The following is a 20,500-nucleotide window of genomic DNA, read 5'->3' on the forward strand; positions in this document are numbered from 1 at the left end:
TCAATAAATACCATAAAAATCCAGGTGGACTAGCAAACTGTAACATGCATAAGATTGACACTGTTTCATAAAAGCCTGGACTCACCTGAAAAGGCCCTTTGATTCAGGGGGAAATACAATAATATTTTGCCCAAAAGTTCCAGCGGCCTCATATGTTGTGGCAGGGGAAGGAATAGATTTTCTGCTCACTATTTCTTTTCATTGGAAGCAGAGAGATTCTGGATCAGACCACTAGCAATATTTGGCAAGGAATACACCAAACTTAGATAATGATTAAAACTATTAGTTTGGATCCATCTGTGAGTATGTTAGAAGATCTAGAAAACCTCAAGATGTCACCTGGCCTCCTCTGTGCACAAAATAAGAATAGCCTATGCCTAGTTCAATATTATTCCCTAACATGTTTCAGCTAATACCACAGCAAGCATTTACCTGACTAAGAAACTTGAGTAAGCCATTTGTTTTTCTAAGATGAAAAAAGGGAAAAAAAAAAAACTAAGAGAAAATGTCACTTTTTTCATAGGCTGTAGAACTGATTAATTTTTTCAAGGTTAAAATTTAGATGATAAAATTTTATTTTCACATATACCTTTTCTTAGTTGGTTCTGAATAGAATAGTAGGATGAGCTGTTGGCACATTCATAAAACTTTTTTGAAAAAACAGTAATGATGCAGAAGATCAATAGGTAAACTAACAGCAAAACAGCAGGAGAAATTCCTCCAGCTATATAGGTAATAAACCATTTGTGATCCCAAGTTGCTAATATATGATTGTAATAAATACGATTAGTATTTTGTATAAATATAGATCAGCATGAACTTTTTATGACAAACTAAATTGAAAAATCAATGATTATATAAAGAGATCATTCCATGACAGCTCATGTTCAATATTCAGGCTTCACAATTTTCTCATTTCTAAAACACTTTTGTTACACTGAACTAGGTCTTAGGAAAGTTGTGACTGGTATGACCAAAGGTGAGTGAACACAGCACAGTGGTATGGAAAAAATAGCAATACCTTGTATAATCCTTTTTTATCTTCTTCCCTCCCCTGGTGAGAAAGCAGTTCATACATAAGTGACTCAATATATGGTTAATAAAAGCTCTCAGGCTACTTAAGTGAATGTTCTTGGCTGGTAACAAAAAGCTGGGAGGAGTAGCTGATACCCCAGAGTCTCATGCAGCCCTTCAGCAGGACCTCGATAGGTTGGAGATATGGGCAGAGAAGAACTGTCTGAAATTCAAGAAAGGTGAATGAGGGGTCCTGTACTTGGGGAAGAATAACCCCATGCACCAGTACAGGCTGGGGGCCAATGTGCTGGAAAGCAGCTCTGTGGAGAAGAATGTGGGGGGTCCTCATGAACAACAAACTGTCCATGAGTCAGCATGCACACTTTTGGCCAAGAAGAATCCTGGGAAGCATTAGGAAGAGTACTGCCAGCAGGTAAAGGGAGGCAATAATGCCCCTCTACTCAGTCCTGGTGAGGTCACATATGAAGTACTGTGTCCAGCTCTGGACTCCTGAGAGAGACATGGAACTCCTCAAGCAGGTTCAGCAGAGGGCTTCAAAGTTCACATAATCACAGAATGTGCTGAGCTGGAAGGGATCAACAAGGATCATCAAGCCCAAACCTTAGCCCTGCACAGGACCATCCCCAAGAGTAACACCATGTCCCTGAGAGCATTGTCCAAACGCTTCTTGAACTCTGTCAGGCTTGGTGCTGTGACCACTTCCCTGCAGAGCCTGTTCCAGTGCCCAGCCACCCTCTGGGTGAAGAACCTTTTTCTAATATTCAGCCTAAACCTCCCCTGACACAACTTCAGGCCATTCCCTTGGGTCCTGTCACTGGTCACCACAAAGAAGAGATCAGTGCCCACCCCTCCTCTTCCCCTCAGGAGGAAGTTGTAACTGCAATGAGGTCTCCCCTCAGTCTCTTCTTCCAGCAGAACACGCTAAGTGACCTCAACCACTCCTCATACAGCTTCCCCTCAAGGCCCTTCGCCATCTCTGTTGCCCTGATGGCTTAATATCTTTCTTATATTGTGATGCCCAAAACTGCACACAGTATTCAAGGTGAGGCCACCCCAGTGCAGAGCAGAGTGGGACAATCCCCTCCCTTGACCGGCTGGTGATGCTTTGCCTGATGCCCCCAGGACACAGCTGGCCCTCCTGGCTGCCAGGGCACTGCAGACTCATATTCAACTTGCCATTGACCAGGACCCCCAGCTCCCTTTCCGTGGCACTGCTTTCCAGCAACTCATTCCTCAGTCTGTACAAACATCCAGGGTTGCTCTGTCCCAGGTGCAGTATCTGGCACTTCCCCTTGTTGAACTTCATGTGGTTGGTGACTGCCCAGTCCTCTGATTTGTTGAGGTCTCTCTGCAGGGCCTCCATGCCTTCAAGGGAGTTAACAGCTCCTCCCAGTTTTGTGTCCTCTGCAAACTTACTTAGTATCCCTTAGAGTCCTGTGTCCAAGTCATTTATGAAGATGTTGAAGAGCACAGGGCCCAAGATGAAGCGCTGTGGAACCCCACTAGTGACTGATCACCAGTCTGATATTACCCCATTCACTATCACCCTCTGTGCTTGAGCCATGAGCCAATTGCTCACCTACCACATAATGTATATATCCAGTTGTCTGCTGGACATTTTTCCAGAAGGATATGGTGAGAGACAGTGTTGAAAGCTTTACTGAAATCCAAAAAGATTACATCAACTGGATTCCCTTGATCAGCTAGGTGGCTTGCCTTATCATGAAAGGAAATCAGCTTTTACAAGCAGGACTTTCCTCTCCTGAAGCTGTGTTGGCTGTGACCAATGACAGAGTTGTCTTTTAGGTGGTTTTCAATACTTCCCAGAATAGTCTCAAATGAAACTAAGGAGCAACACATAATAACTAAATGGTAGAGACAAACAAAACAATAGCTTCAAGATGTAAGCCAATATATTCTTATAGTGCTCAAGTCTGTGGAAAGGTAATACTCATTTTTGAGGTGAAAAACTGGAGGAAAGAACAGAGGTGATATTATCAAAGTCATGCAGGTAACCCACAGCTCAAATCCTCAGCAATCCATTGGTGAACAGGGACTAAAAAACTGTCTTCAGGTGTAGTTCCTCTTTAATATTCTTCTCACTGTACAGAGGTGAAACCACAGCTGCCCTAAGGTACTTTCAATTCTGGATAGACAAGAAAGTTATGTGCTTAGTTCACAGGCAAAGGAAAATAATCAGTACCACTAATGACAATAATCCCAGCTAACCAACTTCTGAGCCATCACCAGATGGCTTTTCTCTCCTGCATCAAAAACGTTCACAGCTTCTTATCTGGCTATCCTGAATACCAGATGAGGCTTGCTAACATACTCCTTTTTACTATTAATGTCCTCACTGGAAGGGATAACGAAAAATACTGATTACAGAAGAGCCTTATCCTTGAATTCCAGTGTTATTTTACTGGAAAGAAAAAAGAAAGAAAATTCTCTCAGAAGTATACATGTTGTAGGTATGTGACACTCCAGAGAAGGTTGTCTGATAACAAAAACCAGTATCTTTTGTGTTATAACCACATATGAAATCACTCTACTTCCAGAATGTTTTCAGCTCCAGTGTATTTAAAATGACAGGATGGTGCATATAGTTATATCCAAATTATAATGTCTTTTTTTCCCAGATTTTATGCCATCCACCATAGAAAATCATTATCTGTGCCAGTGAATACTTACAGAAATATGAAATATAAGTAACAAGGGAAAATTTTTAAGTCTTGTATTTAATTGTCATCAAGGATGGGTGAATCTGGATAGAGTTGCAGAGTTCAGAAACATCCCCATCCTTCAGTTTAACTGCTTTAGACTTCATTACTCTTTTTCAGAATTTTCACATTCAGTTTTATCAGGTCAAGATAATAATCCCTCAATTAATGAGTTTGAGAGCTGAGATTGTCAACTGTCAGTTAAATTTGGATGAGAAAAATTAATAGATTTTTTTTTTTTAACTAACAACAACTCAAAGCCCTTATGCTTTTCTCACTTGAAGTGAGCAAAACCTTCCTTAGGCATTTGTTTTCTTTAACTATACAAAACCTTTTGTAATTACTGACTTTAACATCCCAGTCAAGCTTTTGCAGAAACATGTCAGATGCATGTCATGTGTCTCTTTAGTTCTTATGTTCTCAACAAAGGTGATATGCTGACAGGAGATTATTAAGTATATTTCCAGCATCAGTACAATTTCTGTTAAATATTGGACAACCCATCATAGCCTTGGTATCTTCTCTGCAAGTGTGCAAAAATTTTTTGTAGGAAGGTTTTCAACCTCCAGTGCTCCAACTTTGGTTTAGAGGAGGGAGCACTGATGAGTCATACAGTTATTTCTTTTAACAGGAGATTTGAACTTCACTGTCAAGACCTTCATGTATTTTGTCGCATGCATTGCTGGATTGGCACATGTGATGTGCTAACTAGACATCACTGAAACAGTTTTCCACACAACTGAAAGGCAGAAATCCAGCACAAATGCATTCATGCCTAGAGAACAGTGGTTTGTTGAGTAGAGACCCACAGACATGGTTTGATATCTAGTGTTTGTACTGAATGATTGCATGAAGGAAGACAGAAGCTAATTTCATTCCTATCCTGGTTCTGCTCACCCCCTTACTGCAGTCTTACCTTCTGGCTGTTTCCTATGGCCCAGAGCTCCTCCCAGCTCACAAGGGCAATATGATAACCCCCAATGACTGGATAAACAGTCCCTGCTTTTCATCTGGATGCTATGAAGATCCTATTGGGTGCAACTGAAAGACATTTAAGGGCACAGTCAACATGCATTCACAAAGGGAAAGTCCTGTTTAACTAATTTGATATCCCTCTGCAATAAGGTCACCCATCTAGTGAGTCAAAGAAACAAATCCATCCTGTCTCTGCACCTGGGATGGAATAATTCTGGACACAAGTATAAACTGGAAGAGAAGCAGCTAGAAAGAAGCCCTGCAGAAAGGGATGTAGGAGTGCTGGTCAGCAGCAGGCTCAGCGTGAGTGATCAGTGTCCACAGGGCAAATCACATCCTGGGGTGCATCAAACTCAGCAACACCAGCCGATTAAAGGCGGTGATTATCCCACTGTAATCAGTGTAGGTGAAACCTCACTCTGAGCCCTATGTGTACTTCTTAGCCCCACAAATTTAGAAGGATGTGAAGGTACTTGAATGTGTGTAGAGGAAGGCAAAAATGCTGGTAAAAGGGCTAGTACAAATGTAATTCCGACTCCCTAAACATACATGTAAGTACAACTGCCAACCACCTTTTCAGATCTAGTGGGAACACACAGAAAGATGTTTCTATTTTATTTTGTCCAAGAGAGCTTTCTCTCCCATTTTCTGCTAAGGCAAGAAAAAAACTTATTAAATCTCCCTAAAAATGTCTAGGTCTTCAGGATGTTTAGATCTTTCAATCCTGCTAAATTTTCAGTCCTTTCATATGACATCTCCCCTTCTTTCTGAATCATCTACCAAAACTATATGAATTATAAGTGTGCTTCCTCTCTTCAAAGACTGTCTCAAAGAAAAAAGCATGGTAAGAAAAAAAACAGAAACAGGTTCAGATGTGAAATCTGGTGTCATGAACAATCTCTCTATTGATAGAATTTTTAGAAGAAGCGATATGATGAAGAACACATCAGAAATGAATCCCAGGTCTCTTGAACACATTGTATAATTATCTAATACTCAGCTTTCTGTTTATATAAGAGTTGTCCAACAAAAACTACACTTTTTTACATACACATTGCCTTATATGTTCCAGATTTTGAGGTAAAAAAATATTTGCAGATGTCCAATTTCAGCTGGAAATTCCTGTTTCTGAAAAACAAATCACAACATTTAGTGGGATAGAATCGATAAACTTAGTGATAATTAATTGATGTCATGGTTTCATTTTCACTAATGTTCAAAAATATTAAGTGCATGCTGACTTCTGCTGATACAACTGCAAGAAGTACTTTCACAATGCTTGAATACCTACTCCTTCCTCTCTCCCTTTTTTCTTCACAGGCATTCCATGTTGTTTTTCTTTGCAAAAATATATTAACCTTTAGATAAGAAGAAAACTGCATCTTTCTACTGTACCACCTCTTGGAATCAGCAGTTTTTGAATTGTTATCAGTTCTGCAAGTAATCCTGTGCTCTTAATACTGCTTTTCAACCAAGATTCCTCTTCTTCAAAAGTTCTTGAGGTCTTTTCAAAAACAGCTTAAAAAAAAAAAAAAGAAGAAAGAAAGGGTTCTTATCTTTTATCTTACCATGTCTCAACCTAAACAGAGTTTTCTATATTACTGTTTACGGTGCAGTTCTCCTCTCACCACCTAGACTCAGTATTTTAAAAATCTCTGGCTTTTCCCATGCAGAATCACACCAACAGACTTAAGCGTTGGAAGAGCTTGGTAGCAAATCCAAGCTACAGTGTGACTCAGCTGTAATGCTAAGCCAAAGAAAATTACATGACTGAACTGGTAGAAAATACATAATAAAAATAGTGTGTCAGGTCCCTGGCACCACTTGGTTTACTTAAGCCAGAACTGTTGGATCAAGAAGAGTAAGTCACTCATGAGCCTGTGAGAGACTTCACTAGCTGTGTCACCAGGTGAGATGGAAGCTAAAGTAAACAGAAAATATTCCTATTGCTCTAAAGTTAGGATATGCTTGATTATATCAATTCAGGCAACATTTTGAAATTCCAATGTTTAAAATTGTCAGAGGTGAGAGGACATTTTGTCCTGTTTTCTCTATTCTTCTCTATTCTCTTAGTTCCTCTATTCTCACATTCTGCTCACTTCCATGGATTTTTGTGGTCAAGTATTCAGAGTAAAACAGGTCATCATGTTTTTTTCCAAGTACAGCCTTCACTTCTCAATTAACCTAATCATGGATTAAATATATTCTGCAGTTTTACACCCCATGACACAGTATTGTCAAAGAGATGTCTACTAACACTCATGTATTACCAGGAAAATGAAAGCTGAACTGAATGCAGCAACAGAAGAAGGAATGGGGTGGTACAAGAATCATGTCTTCAAAGCATGTTCTATAGAGAAGAAGCAAAACCAAGTCTATTTCTTTTTTTTTTTTTTTTTTTTGAGTCATAACAGAAAGTAAACATAAAGGTGGGATTCAACACACAGTTTGAGAAATCTTGGGTCTGTGTGTGGGGACATGTAGCTCCCATTATAAGCTAACTGTGACAATAGTTGCAGCAAAACCTAGAAAGCTGAGAGAGCTCCATGAGGAAACCCCCTACCTGAATAAAGTAGAGGTCAGTTTACAAAATTCTACATTTTCAACTGTGAGTGTGCTCTTTGCCTTCACTGAAGGACAGGTCTCATCCTCAGGGCCCTGCAGTACACTGAGCTAACAGGGAATTTCCCTCGTGCCTTCTTTGGTAGAATGCCCACCTCTCCCTGCAAACTAAGGCAATCTTTCCCCTTCCAAAGCATCTCTTTCTTCTAAGTCATATGAGGAGTGGCTGAAGGAGATGGGCTTCTTTAGCATGGAGGAAAGGAGAGTCAGGGGAGACCTTTTCACTCTCTACAGCTACCTGAAAAGGTTGTAGAAAGGTGGGGATCAGCCTCTTCTCCCAGGCAGCTAGCAATAGGTCAAGAGGCTCCCTCAAGCTTCAGCAGGGGAGTTTCAAGCTGGACATCAGAAGAATTTCTTCACTGAAAGGGTGGTCAGGCATTGCAACAGGCTTCCCAGGCAGGTAATGGAGTCACCATCCTTAGAAGTGTTCAAGAAACAACTGGACATGGCACTTAGTGTTATGGTTTGGTTGACATGATGGTGTTTGGTCAAAGGTTGGACTTGATGATCTTGGAGGTCTTTTTCAACCTTAATGATTCTATGATTCTATTCTATTCTATTCTATTCTATTCTATTCTATTCTATTCTATTCTATTCTATTTTATGATTCTTAACATCAAAACAGTTGCTCACAAACAGTTCTACACTCCTATAATGAGATCAGACGAGCTTAAAGCCAGCTTATTTCTTTGGAAATGAGATTGTTAACTTTGCTGTCTTTTACATCCTGCTAATTGGAACACAGTACTTAAATAAATCCTCACTTGTTACTGAAGAGTTATTTTGTATGGGTAAAAGTGCTAATGCGTCAGAAGGTCCTGTTTTGAAAACATTTAACACTTCTTCCTTTACTTACCAGCCACAGTAGAACTCATCACATAGGTTTCGTTTCTTCCAGCAGCTACACAGCAGTACATTGCAAAGTCAGAGGCTGCAATGTTTCAAAAGAAAATCCTGGAGTTTGCCTGATGAGAACAGTCCACCGGTGTATGCTCTTTGAAATCTGAAACAAAGCTTTGCTTTCCTGAAGAGTTGCACAGAATGACAATATCTACTCAATTTGCTTTAATCCTTTCCAACATTGCTTGCTGCACCAAATCTCCAATTTTATAAAGGCAAGAAAAAATAACATTTCCTCCTGCTTTGGTAAACATGGTATTATTTTGTTTCTCAGACACTTCAAAAGCATCTGTTGAAAAACACAAAACTCAACAAAAACCTACTTATAACTGACTCAAGGGAAATGTAATATCAGCAATTCCTATATGGCAAATATTAATGAAATTGACTTACAGCAGAAAGATATTCAAATAATCTGAAATGCTGAAAAATATCATTTATACCCATCTATGGCTATATTTTTGAGTACATTTAGATAAAACTGTTTATAGAACTGTGGGGCTGTGATGACACTGCAAGAAAGCTATTTCTATGCATTTCGAGTACATGAATGTTCTATTAACAATTTCAGAAATTCAGCAGCACAAATTATGGGGCCAGTCTAATTAAATTTGTGATAGTCTTGTTCTGCTTTCACACTAGTTATCATAAGAAAGTGGTTTGATGTGACCCTCAGGACATGCATTAGTAAATTATGTTAAAAGTCATTCCAGCCTATGAACTGCAATTCCCCCATTCACAAACCTTACGTCTTCAATAAAAAAAAATTTATCTCTTCATATGCTCTACTTGTGAAAAACCGCTATGATAGTCTGTCTGTGGCATGAAAGACTTCCAGACAAATTCAAGACTTCAATCACGTAGAAAACATAGATATATTATATCTCAAACAATTTTGACTGAAATCCCCTTGCTCTGTTATTGTTTTAGTAATATAATTCACTGATTACAGATAAGGAAAATAAATTTTTAAAAGTCTTCAATTGAAAGATTGTCAATTTCTCTGATATTCAGAGCCACTTGATTTCTAACAACTTTGTAATGCCTTTGTCTTGTAAGTTAGGACTAGCACTGTCATCTTTCTGAAGAATTTAATGTTGGAAAAGATTAATGATCAGACTGTTTATCCTACATTGTAAAATCATTAATCTTTCAAGTTCTTCAGTGAGATCCTTATTTTTATTACATGTTTTTAAGCAAAAGAAGTTACTACTGTATATTTTTAATGTGTTTGCCTCTATCTGTGGCAACAACTGGAAAGTAAATATCTGACCTAGGAAGAAATTATTCCATTAATGTTGACAGGAAAGAGTCCCTTGTGGGAGCCTGTAACTTCAGAGACTTGTTCAGTCTCTGTGAAAGAGTGAATGAAAAAGTCTAACCTGAAACTTTTTATCAACGGAACACAGTACAATAAAATTACATTCCCTCTGCCTTTGGAGACCAGAAACATGATTAAAACATTGAAATATTGAAAGACAAAAGGAACTGTGTCTAATGAGTTTACCTAAAAGAAAATTATTAAGAACTTAAAGATCCATGTAGACTGCAATCAAAGAGACTGAAAGTTAATGACAGACAAGGACAGAAGAGAAATAAATTCACTAAATTAAACAGAAGGTGCAATACAGTGAAGCTAATTGATTCCTTGGACAGCTTGCCAAAGACAGCTAAATTTCTATTACTGAAGTTGACTGCCAAGGCTGGATAATCATTTAAGTTATCATGCTAGTTCCAGCAAAAATTTTTATTCATGGAAGTCTAAGTGTTATTTAAATTAGACTAAATGACTGCTATGATGGGACTCTACACTTGCAAAATATGTTTGTTGAAGTGCAGTCCCTCAAAATTCACTGCATTAAAACAGGTAATTTTTTTATACCTAGCAGATGCAGATCTGTAGATTCATTCAGATCTTCTAGGGAAGTAAATGAAAACGTCATTGAAATCTATCCTCTCTCTGATTTGTCATATTCTTTGAGGTCAGATCCTTTTCTCAGACCTCTAAATTCCAGCAACTGCCTGCTTTAGAGTAAACTGCATATTCCTTCCAGAGAAGTCTTCCCCTTCTTCATTGTGCAGTCTTTGCTGTCATCTTGCACTATGAGCAAGCCCTACTGCTGTCCACATTCTCTTCAGAAGCCTTGAGGTCTCCCCATCTTCTCCTGGGTCCATCCTTCTGGTCCTGTTTGTTTCATAGCAATGCCACCCTGAACTCCAGGTATGTCAACATGCTTAATAGGGAAATCACGTGTATGATGATGCTGCCTCCCACCTTCCAGAGGATTCCCATCTGACCCAAATGACAGCTAGCCAGGACCTTGTAACAACCAGACTTCTTCTCTGCTGCTGTGCTGTATAATTTCTAGAAAAATGTACATTACACATATGGTCAAGTGGGAACAAAAAGATAAAATATTTTCTACCAGAATTATTAAAATCCCCACTGTCTTAAAATTTATTAGTTAACTGTTGTGTTATATTTGCCAAACAACATATCCCAGTTTCTCAATAATGCATGATATTGCAACATTGTGATGTACTTTAATAGGTACCTTGCAAAGTTAAGGTTGCCTTTCAAATTCGGTGGAGACTTTCCAGATATGAATCTTGATATAATTGTATAACCTGCTGGTATTCAAATAATAAATGTTGTGTTAATAGTGAGAAATGTGCACAAACAGCCAAATTAAAATAGAAACAGTTTGGAGATTCTTGGCTGTTCTATATTCTATCATAACTATTTTCAAGCACAGATATTATGACTTCTTTTTTTGGTATATGTATTTTATCTGAAACTATGCAGCAACATTAAGGTATTTTCACTCTTGATGAACAATGTAAATGCTTCCCCTTCTTACAATATGGTGCATTGAACAATTTATATGATTATGTAAGGTACAAACAATGGAGAATCAGGCCTACATCTTTCTAATTAGATCTTCTAAGGACACCAAAATATTCCAGGCTTTTGTTTTAAGCAATTGTCCCATTTTATTTTGATACCAGCATCAGCAGAGTTCTTTCATCCTCCTTCTCCTCTGTTCAACCACTCACTTTATTTAGCACCTTTCTAAACAGTTTCTTTGCTTTCAGTCGGGTACACGTGGGATGCAAACCTCCCGCTCTGAGAAACATTTCTACAGGAAAAAAGCACACCCACACACCTTCACCCCTACACATGCACAACCCAAGGTGACACGCCATGCGTGAACATTTCAGAAATGCAAAATAAAAATTTATCATTACATCTGATAAAAATAGGCTTCGCCTGCCTGCCGCTTACTCCAGACACTGCCACTGCTGCCCATGGTCATGTCATCCTGCTTCCTGAATAGAAAGTAGGAGAAGGCGAGAGCACTCACGGTCCATGGGCCTCTGCTTAGTAAGGAAGTGCTCTGTGCTTGTTATCCTCCATGCACCTGTTTCAGCAGGATGTTATCTCATATTTTGCAGTTGTATCTATTTTTATCTGCTATTACTTAAAGGGGAAAAATGCAAGCTTTCATATTTTTAAGATACATAATCTTCTAATATTTTTCTTGGAAAGCAAATCTCAGAAATATAGAGGTATAAAAGAGTTTAGACCAACCCTACAGGATTTAAAGGATCAAACAACTAAACTAAAATTCTGCAGCAGAGAAATAGTTAAAGTTGAGAAAATCTTTTGGAGAAATAATAAAATAATGGTGGGATTTCCTCCCTGTTCCCTGCACTTGCTACAAGGACTTAAGGTCAAGACAAATCTCATGTAAAATTTTGATCCCAATTCTTTTGGGTACCGATTTTCAGCCTTTCTCCTTTTTTCCTTCATATATCATCTACTTATTTTTTTTATTTTATTTAGTTTGGGATTTGGAGGTTTTTTTGTTCTTTTGCTGTCTGATAAGATTAGCTGATTTTGTTTCCTCATAAGGAAGTTGCTTAGATACCTTTACTTGTATTCAGGTATTCATTTTTAAATTCAGTATCTATCATGTTTTAGTTCCTGTTCACTGTAATTTTCACCAGTCCCACACATATAATTTTCCACAAAGTTCCAGAGTTGCACTCTGGATCTGGATTGCACATCAGCCTCATGCACTCCTCCTGGTTTAAAATCATATACAAAGAAAACAAGATTCAAACTTCAACATCAGCTCTGCAAGTCCAGAAAGGCAAAATTCAGTAAAATCAAGAAACAGTAAAATAAAATGTATTGAGATACCCCCCCGTCTTAACACATTTCTGTATCTCTGCAGAGACTTAAAGCGTAGGTCAAGTACTACCAGACCTGGTTTTATACCAAGACAGTTGCACCAGTTGATGGAGGCAAGTGGACACAGAGCCGAGCAACAAATGAAGGGAATCATATCCTATCCTAAGCCAGACCAGCACACAGATATTTTTGATGTGCTTGCATTTATCAAAAGCTCAGGACAAGCTCATAGTTCTCAGACTGATGGTAACAGAGCTGCCTTCAAAGCAGTTCCCCTTAGGAAGTAATGTTCTCCTTCAGAAATAACTAATGATCTTAGCAGACTTATCAAAACTGCAAAGCTATCTTAACTCTACAGCAGAGACAGGTTCCCAGGTCCCACTTGGTTTGCTGAAGCTCCACATACAAACACAACTTTCTTCATCTGCCTGAAATAAGCAGTGACGAAAAAACAATTGCAGATGAAAAGGAGGCTTAAAATTTTATGAAGATGAACTTTCTCTGGGGCTCTTCTTTTCACCAAGAAAATCAGCTTTCAGGAGAGAAAATATTTTGAGTGAACCCTTCACCTTTACTGAATAGACTAAATAAGTCATTATATTTGGCTCCTAAACTGTCTTCCAACTGTATTAGCACATACTACATGATTTTGTTGAGTTTCTATAAACACGGTTTTGCCCTTTTTTGGATGACACAGAGTAACATTGAAGCTTAACTATTAAATAAGTTGGAACAGTAAAGATCTCCATTGTAATGAGCTCCTGACACCAGTTCTACCATCAGACCAGAAACCAGTAGTAGTGTTGTGTTTGAAAAGAATGCATTCTCCTAATAACAACTAATTGGATCATAAAAATTAAAACGAAAATACTTATACTCCCATACCCTCAAAATATCCCTTTAAATATATATTAAATTTTATTGTTAAAAACTTGGTGAATCTTTCCATACACATTATTAATTCTGCATAATATTCTGACCACTTAACATACAATTTTAATTCACCTGCCAGTTCCAGGTTGTTTGCAAATATTCCATTACTCTTTGTTGCTATTTTACTGGTTTGAGCTGAACTTTATTTGCCTAGAGTGCAAGGAAAGGGAGAAGTCAAAGAGAGGGAGAGAGAAAGAGTACAGTGTTAATAAGAGTGAGAAAATCATCTCTTCTTCAGGTATAAACATTCATGAACTTCCAGCAAGGAGAATCTAGTTGCTGGGAAAGAAGTCATCTGATAAAAGCATGTAACACACAATGGCAGGATTCAACTGCAGGAGAGTCTTGAAGATCTGAGAGGTCAGAATTTCAGATTGTCATCCTCTGCAGGAATTTCATCAGTTCAGGATGAAGAGATTTTATGAACAATAGGAGTTCAGTGAGAAGACAGGAGTGACACAATACTGTGCTCAGCCTTCACTTATTTTTAATGACCCATGCTGTCTCACAGTGGATAAAGGAAGAGGAATGCTGTACTGAGAAAGTGCATGTCACAATGTGCATTTGTGCCGGTTCACACCTTCCACAAGCCTCTTGAGGATCAGACTTTAGGCAGAGCAGAGGATATCATGGTTTAAGCCACAGAGAAGAAAAAAGACAGGTAAGAGGGAAGGAAAAGGGTGTGAAAAATCAAGCTGGATCCTAAGGACAAGTGCTTGAACCAATGTTTCTCTAGAGGGAAAACGAATGATGCCAAGGCAATGGACAGGATACACACCCAACTTGCTCAGCCTCAGAAGCGATATAACGCCCAGGACTGTAGCATGAGGATACTCTATGGGAATTTTGCTGCCCTGCATCTCAGATCCAAGCTGTTATTTTGAAATAGATTGTTCTGTGGGCTGAAAATATATTGGAGAAGAAGAAAACAAATAGTTTATTTCATAAAAAGTTTGTTATGTAGATTGGTACCAGGTAAGCAAATGGAAGAAATCAATATATCATCAGTATTTTTTACAAATGTTTCCTTCCCATTTCTTTTTGTCCTTATTAAGTTATAAATTATAGTCCTGTCTAACAGGCCAGCTGAAAGAAAGGTTCAACATTAGAAATATAAGCAGGAGAAAGTGGTTTTGCAGATAGGAAAATTTCAGAACTTAAAAAAGTAATTATCTGTTAGTGATTTCCTTTAGAGCACTTTGACATTGAACTATCTGAATCTGTAATTCTTTTTATGCTCTGCTTTTCTTCTACCTCGGTTCATTCTATAAGTTAACTTGTATTTCCCCCAAAAAATATTTTTCATCTGTCCTGCACAAATTAATGCTATCTCCTTAATTCTGAATATTTTAAAGCTGTCGCTGTGCACTTTCCATTTTCCCCTGCAATTACGTCCAGTGATGATTTCCAAATTGCATTACCTCAAAATTTCATCCATCACGTTTACACTTTGAGAAACAAAAAATTAAGTTGCGAAACTCTTGGATATGTATTTAACTACTGGGTGTCATAGCAGTTATGGTGGGTGCTAGAGATAATGCCATACTTGAGTTAAACTGAATTTCCAAGTGATAGCTGCATTGAATAGAGTTATGGAATAGCATCTGAGAAGATGCATTATTTTTGGCTTATAGAGGTAGCAGAATACTTACCACCTAAAAAAAATTTTTTAAACCACTAGATTCAACACCAGATCAGTTTTGGCTTTCCTAACTGCACCTATTCTTCCTTGGAAAATGTTCCCAGTTTCCTGCCAGGTCAACTGCTCCTGCTTCCATCACATCTATACTTCTTTTTATGTTTGAATCTAGTCAGAAGTTTCGTATTCATTCAAGAAGGCCTTTTGCCATTTTTGCTTGATTTCCTGCTTGTCTGAATGGACCATTAGAGAAAGTTTTCCTTGAAAATCTTTTCTCCATCACCCATAGGATTATTCCAAGATTTCTGAACAGGCCAAAGTCTGCTCTTCTGAAGCCCAGGGCTGTGATCCTGCTTTTCAGTTTTTATGTTCTTCTCTTGAGATCATGAACTCTACTAAGCAGTCAAGGTTACCTCTGATCTTCACAGTCCCGACAAATTATTTCTTCTCTGTAAATCTGAGGTTGAGTAGAGTGCCTCCTCTCTTCATCACATGAGTGAGGAAGTTATCACCACTGTACTGCAGACACCCGTCACACCGATGGTGCCCTGCTGTGCTGCTCCTTTATAGATACCAAGTGGTTGAACTCTCCCATGGGAATCATAGAATGTGAAGCTTCTTCCAGTTGTCTAATGCAGCCCACACTATAACAGGCCTGATCACTCTGTTCAGGAAGTCAGAGGCAGACACCCACCACAACATCACCTACGTTAAAATGACTGTTTATCCTGATCCATGAGGTCTCAGCTGTCTCATATGCATCATTAGGCAGAGCTTCTCACATTCCCACTGCTCTCTCACACAAAAGGCAACTCCCATTCACTACCATCCCAGTCTGTCTTTCCTAAGGAGCCTGTATCCAGCCATTGTAACACTCCAGTCAATTGGGCCATCTCACACCTCTGTGATCTCAACTGCACATAGAGTTCTAATTCTTTGTTTGTTGCCTATGCTTCACTGGTATACAGACACTTCATATGGTCTTCCAGTCATGCTAATTTCCCAGAAAATATATGAGAGATTTCTAACAATTTGTCCTCTCAGCATTTCCCTATTTGTGTGGACATATTTGGAATAGTCACCCTTGTGCTGTTTTCTTGTTTTCAAGGTGTTTCCTGTCCATATAATTGCACAACATTTGTTTGTCAGTCCAGTCCACTTTCTCTCTTACATATGGGTAGTCAGCTCACTGTCCTGTTGCAGGTCCCCTCACCAGCCTGTTGGGAAGGATGCTTTTTCCCTAGGTGCTCAGGCGGATCCTGTCTCTTCCTAGCAGTCCCTGATCATCAAAAAGAGTCTACGGTGATAAAACGTAAAATGTTGTTGCTGCCAACAGCCATACAACTGAACCTTGTCCTTCTCTTCCCAGGACATTTTCTCCTTCAGCAGAATCAAGAAGACACCACCTAAGTTGCCCGACTCCTTGATCACGAACTCCAGCACCATGTAGTTATGCTTGGTGTGCTCCAGGCCTCTCCTGGACTCATCTTTGGAACACATGGAAAAGCATCAGGACAAGCCTCGGCACTCTCACTGCAGCATTTGAGTCCACCCTGGCAAGCAACAAATCTCCCCAGACAGAACATTGGGTCAGCAGATAAAAAGACAAGTGAGATCCATCCCCAAATCATCACAAAACAGATAAAAGTCAGATAATAGTTATAGCATCCAGCTGACACACAATGCATGTTCATCAAAGCAATGCTTGTAAGGAACATATAAAACATTCCTTCTAATTTTATCTTACTTTGGTAAAAGCACAGCAGCCCTCATGGGTACCGAATGTTACAATTTTTTCCTTAACATAGCATATTCTGTTGCAAACAAAGTAGCCAAGGGCACATAATAGCATCATTATTCTTAGTAACTAACTTAACGTTCAAAATGGTAAGAATTAAAAAGAAGAAAAGAGGGGAAAAAAATGTCAAAAAAGTCCCCAGAGCTGAATGAAAGGATCTGGATGCTCTGACTGCTAGCCAAATAGAATTGAAAGTGTTATCACATTGTCCGTTTACAAAAGACAAATTTTTTCAGATATGTCAACAGAGAGTCATATACAAGACAAAGGAGGCATTATTCTGCTCCACTTAAAAATGGTAAGACCTTAGATGGAATGTGGCTTTTCATTCTATGTACCTTATTAAAATAAGGTTATACACAAACAGGAGAACATTCAGATGAGGACACAAATGATGAAATTTAGAATCATGAATTGAGAAGAAAAGTTAAAAGAACTTTGCTTGTGCAGAAATATCATAGAATCATAAACATCTTGGGTTGAAAGGGACCTTAGAGATCATCTGGTTCCAATACTCATGCTGTAGGCCGGGACATCTTCCACTGAACCGTGTTGCTCAGAGCTCCACCTAGTCTGGCCTTGAACACTTCCAGGGATGGAGCATTCACAATTTCTCTGGGTGAAAAACTGAAGGCTGGGAGCATAACCCTTTCTCTCCTTTTTTTTTTTTTTTTTAAGAGGACTACAGTGAATAAAGTCAGTATTAAACAAGAGATATCTAGGCTAGATGTCTAGGCTAGATATCTAGGCTAGATATAATGGGAAAAACATTTCCTTGTAAGGCTGGTCCTGCACTAGTGTGACTACACAATAGTTTAATGCATGCATTTCCAACATGGGAATCTGCCAAATATGTTAAAGTTACGTTTATCCTGCCTCAGAAGGCAGAGATGGATGAAATTAATTTGGAATGTCTCTTCTAGCCTGAGCTTTCCACAATTCTATAATTCCTTGTGATCGAAACTTTTCCTTCGGAAGGGAAGAGGAGATATCTGTTCTACTCCTGGCAGGGCTGGTTTGGTTTCTCTCCCCTTAGCCTTTTATATTGAAGGGGCATCCAATCCTTAGTTCACCATAAAAGATAAAAAGTAAGAAAAGCAGAATTTAACAGGTAAATAATAACAGCAGAGGTGTGAAAAAGGGAGCTTCACTTGCCTCCATCCTCTTGCTTCCTAATTAGGTGCTGACAAGATACAGAGATAGTTCTTGCTCTGGGGAGCTCAGCATCTGAGCCAAACAATAAAGATCCCTCAGGATTAGTTCTTGCTTCCATGTGCTTTAAAGGCCTGATAATTTTTCGCTGTAGACCTATGAATCACATTCTAAACTGAGACAGAGATAAATAGAAAGCAAGTTATTTCAGGTGAATAGGGACTTGAAAAAAATCCTATGCAACGTGCTGCTTTTGGCAGGCAGAAGAGCATTAATATAGAAGTAAGTGCTGAGTGGCATGGATATAATCACACTATCCAAGAATAGAAAAGCTCTATCTCTGCTATTACAGAAGAGGTTGATCACTCTATTTAAAAAATGGGAGTACTTCATGGTACATCTGGCATTTAAATACTCTATTAATGAACTTCCATTCTTATTCAGAGTTGCTAGCAAAACAAATCCCCTGAGCAAATGGTCCATTGTCACTGATTGACAAAAATACAAATATACTCATGAATTATAAAAAAAAAAAGAAAGAAAGAAAAAAACCACTAAAACAGTAAAAAAAAACCCCAACAACTTATGCAATTCTGAAACTCTGAAAAATTCACATTATGAATACAAAAGTCACCACTAACATCAAAAGAATATTTTTCCCATTCTATTCGGAGCATGGCATGAAAACTTCTAAATCAAACTAGTACTATTTTAACACCTAACTGAAAAAAAAATCCTGAGAAAATAAACACAGTTTTCAAAATATATAGAAAGTCTTGCTAGAATTAACAGTTCTGAAAGACAAACAACACAGGACAAAAATATTCCAGGTAATTTTAACTTCATTTGTTCATTATGTAAATAAACATACAACACTGTTTGGCCATAAAGGCCAGTTTTCAATTAAACAGTTTATATGTCACGTAATTTTTCACTGCTAAAGACTTTTGACTTCCCATCTAGATGTGTAGTAAAGGCATAGTGTATAGTTAGAACAATATTGGTTTGTAATCTCTCTAATGGTGTTTATTATACTCTATATTTTAAGGTAAATTTGCATTGTAAATTTGCCCATCATGTATTATAAGATCACTGGTCTAGCTTTGGTTGATTGATCTACATCACAAAGCTCTTCACAAGATGATTTATTCTACTTCTAAGACCATTTTTGCATACATTGAATCATTTCTGCTTCTGTTATATTTAAAATAACCAATATCCTAATTATACATTTCAGTTAAAACTTTAAAACTCTTAATTCAGGGACTACTACATTTCGAAACAATGCAACCTAGAGAGCTAACTATTACAAGGCCAAGTGGTTTGTGAGGCTGTGTGAAACACATGAAGCCAGATGCACCTATCAGCACTTCTCAATGCAGAATGAGTCAGAGGATAGTTTATGATTGTGTAGGAGGCATTAATACAGTGGTCTGGAAATGGGAAATTATTGCACTGAACTGCAGCTGACAAGAAAATTCTTCACTTCATACTTTCATAAGGGCAAGACAGAAGAGGGTAAGATTATTGTTATGGGCAATGACAATAGAAAGCTATAACCTAGCAGAAATAGTACATCATGTATCATCACAGATATGAGAGTGCAATAGGTAGAAAGTTTTACAGAGTGTCTATACAGGGAGACTAAATTATACTTATTATTTTCTACAAAACACTGGACCTGGAAGATATTTTTGCGTGTCGATTATCACTAATTTATTTTGCCAGGTCTTGGGAACAAGACAGAAATACACTTCAGATTTGAGAAGTCTTAAGTTCTAGATAAACAGATATTAATGGAAATCATATTTTGAACCAAATGTTTGTCTGCTATCTTGTCTTAACCTTTCCTGTTGATATATCCTCATTATAGTGCTCCATAGGGTCAAGTATGGCTGAAAAACAGCAGACTAAGAACTTTAAGGCAGATAAGTACCACAGGACGACATGACAAAACCTTAACTTCCAGGTCAGAATAATTCCTTAAACTCTTTTTCTGTAAGTTGATACTTTATTCATGTTTTAAAAAAGAATCCCATCAAAAATGAGTAATTGTTGTACTGACGGCTTTAACTGAAGAGAGAAGAACCAAAGGACTGAAAACAGGTCTGGAAAAGTATCAAGTAAACAAAGGGATCCATGTCTCAAATGACCATAGGTAAACAAATAACTGGACAAACTAGAAAAAGACATTGCTCATAGCATGAAGACAAAAAGAATTTTCCCACTACCTCTTCCCACACCTTTGTAAATGAAAGTCATTCAAGTCTCCATTCCAATGTGCTTGACACAGGAAACATAACCTTTCTCTGCACACACTTCTTTGCAAAAGTTAATAATTTAAAACATAAGAAAGATTGCAAGACCTCCTGCTGTTGCGTTGCTGCTGTTAGGTATGTGGCTGGCAATGCTGGTGAAACGACACAGTTGTTTAGTGTGTTTTGAGTGGCCACCTGGGATGACAAGTTAAAGAGGCACCTCTGTACACTCCTGCCCAATGGACTGCCCAGTGCACTGCTCTCTCTATG

The 20,500-nt window shown here is 38.3% G+C and overlaps 1 protein-coding gene across 1 annotated transcript in view; it reads right to left on the minus strand.

Annotated features, from left to right (window-relative positions):
* Window positions 1-20,500, minus strand: part of CD226 (CD226 molecule) — a 44,474-nt gene that overhangs the window by 354 nt on the left and 23,620 nt on the right. The window contains 2 exon segments of the mRNA XM_064674505.1: window positions 590-760; window positions 8,209-8,541. Of these exon segments, the coding sequence (XP_064530575.1) occupies window positions 590-760; window positions 8,209-8,541 (504 nt within the window).

This window comes from Pseudopipra pipra, chromosome 1, assembly GCF_036250125.1.
Source record: "Pseudopipra pipra isolate bDixPip1 chromosome 1, bDixPip1.hap1, whole genome shotgun sequence".
Classification (NCBI taxonomy): Eukaryota; Metazoa; Chordata; class Aves; order Passeriformes; family Pipridae; genus Pseudopipra; species Pseudopipra pipra.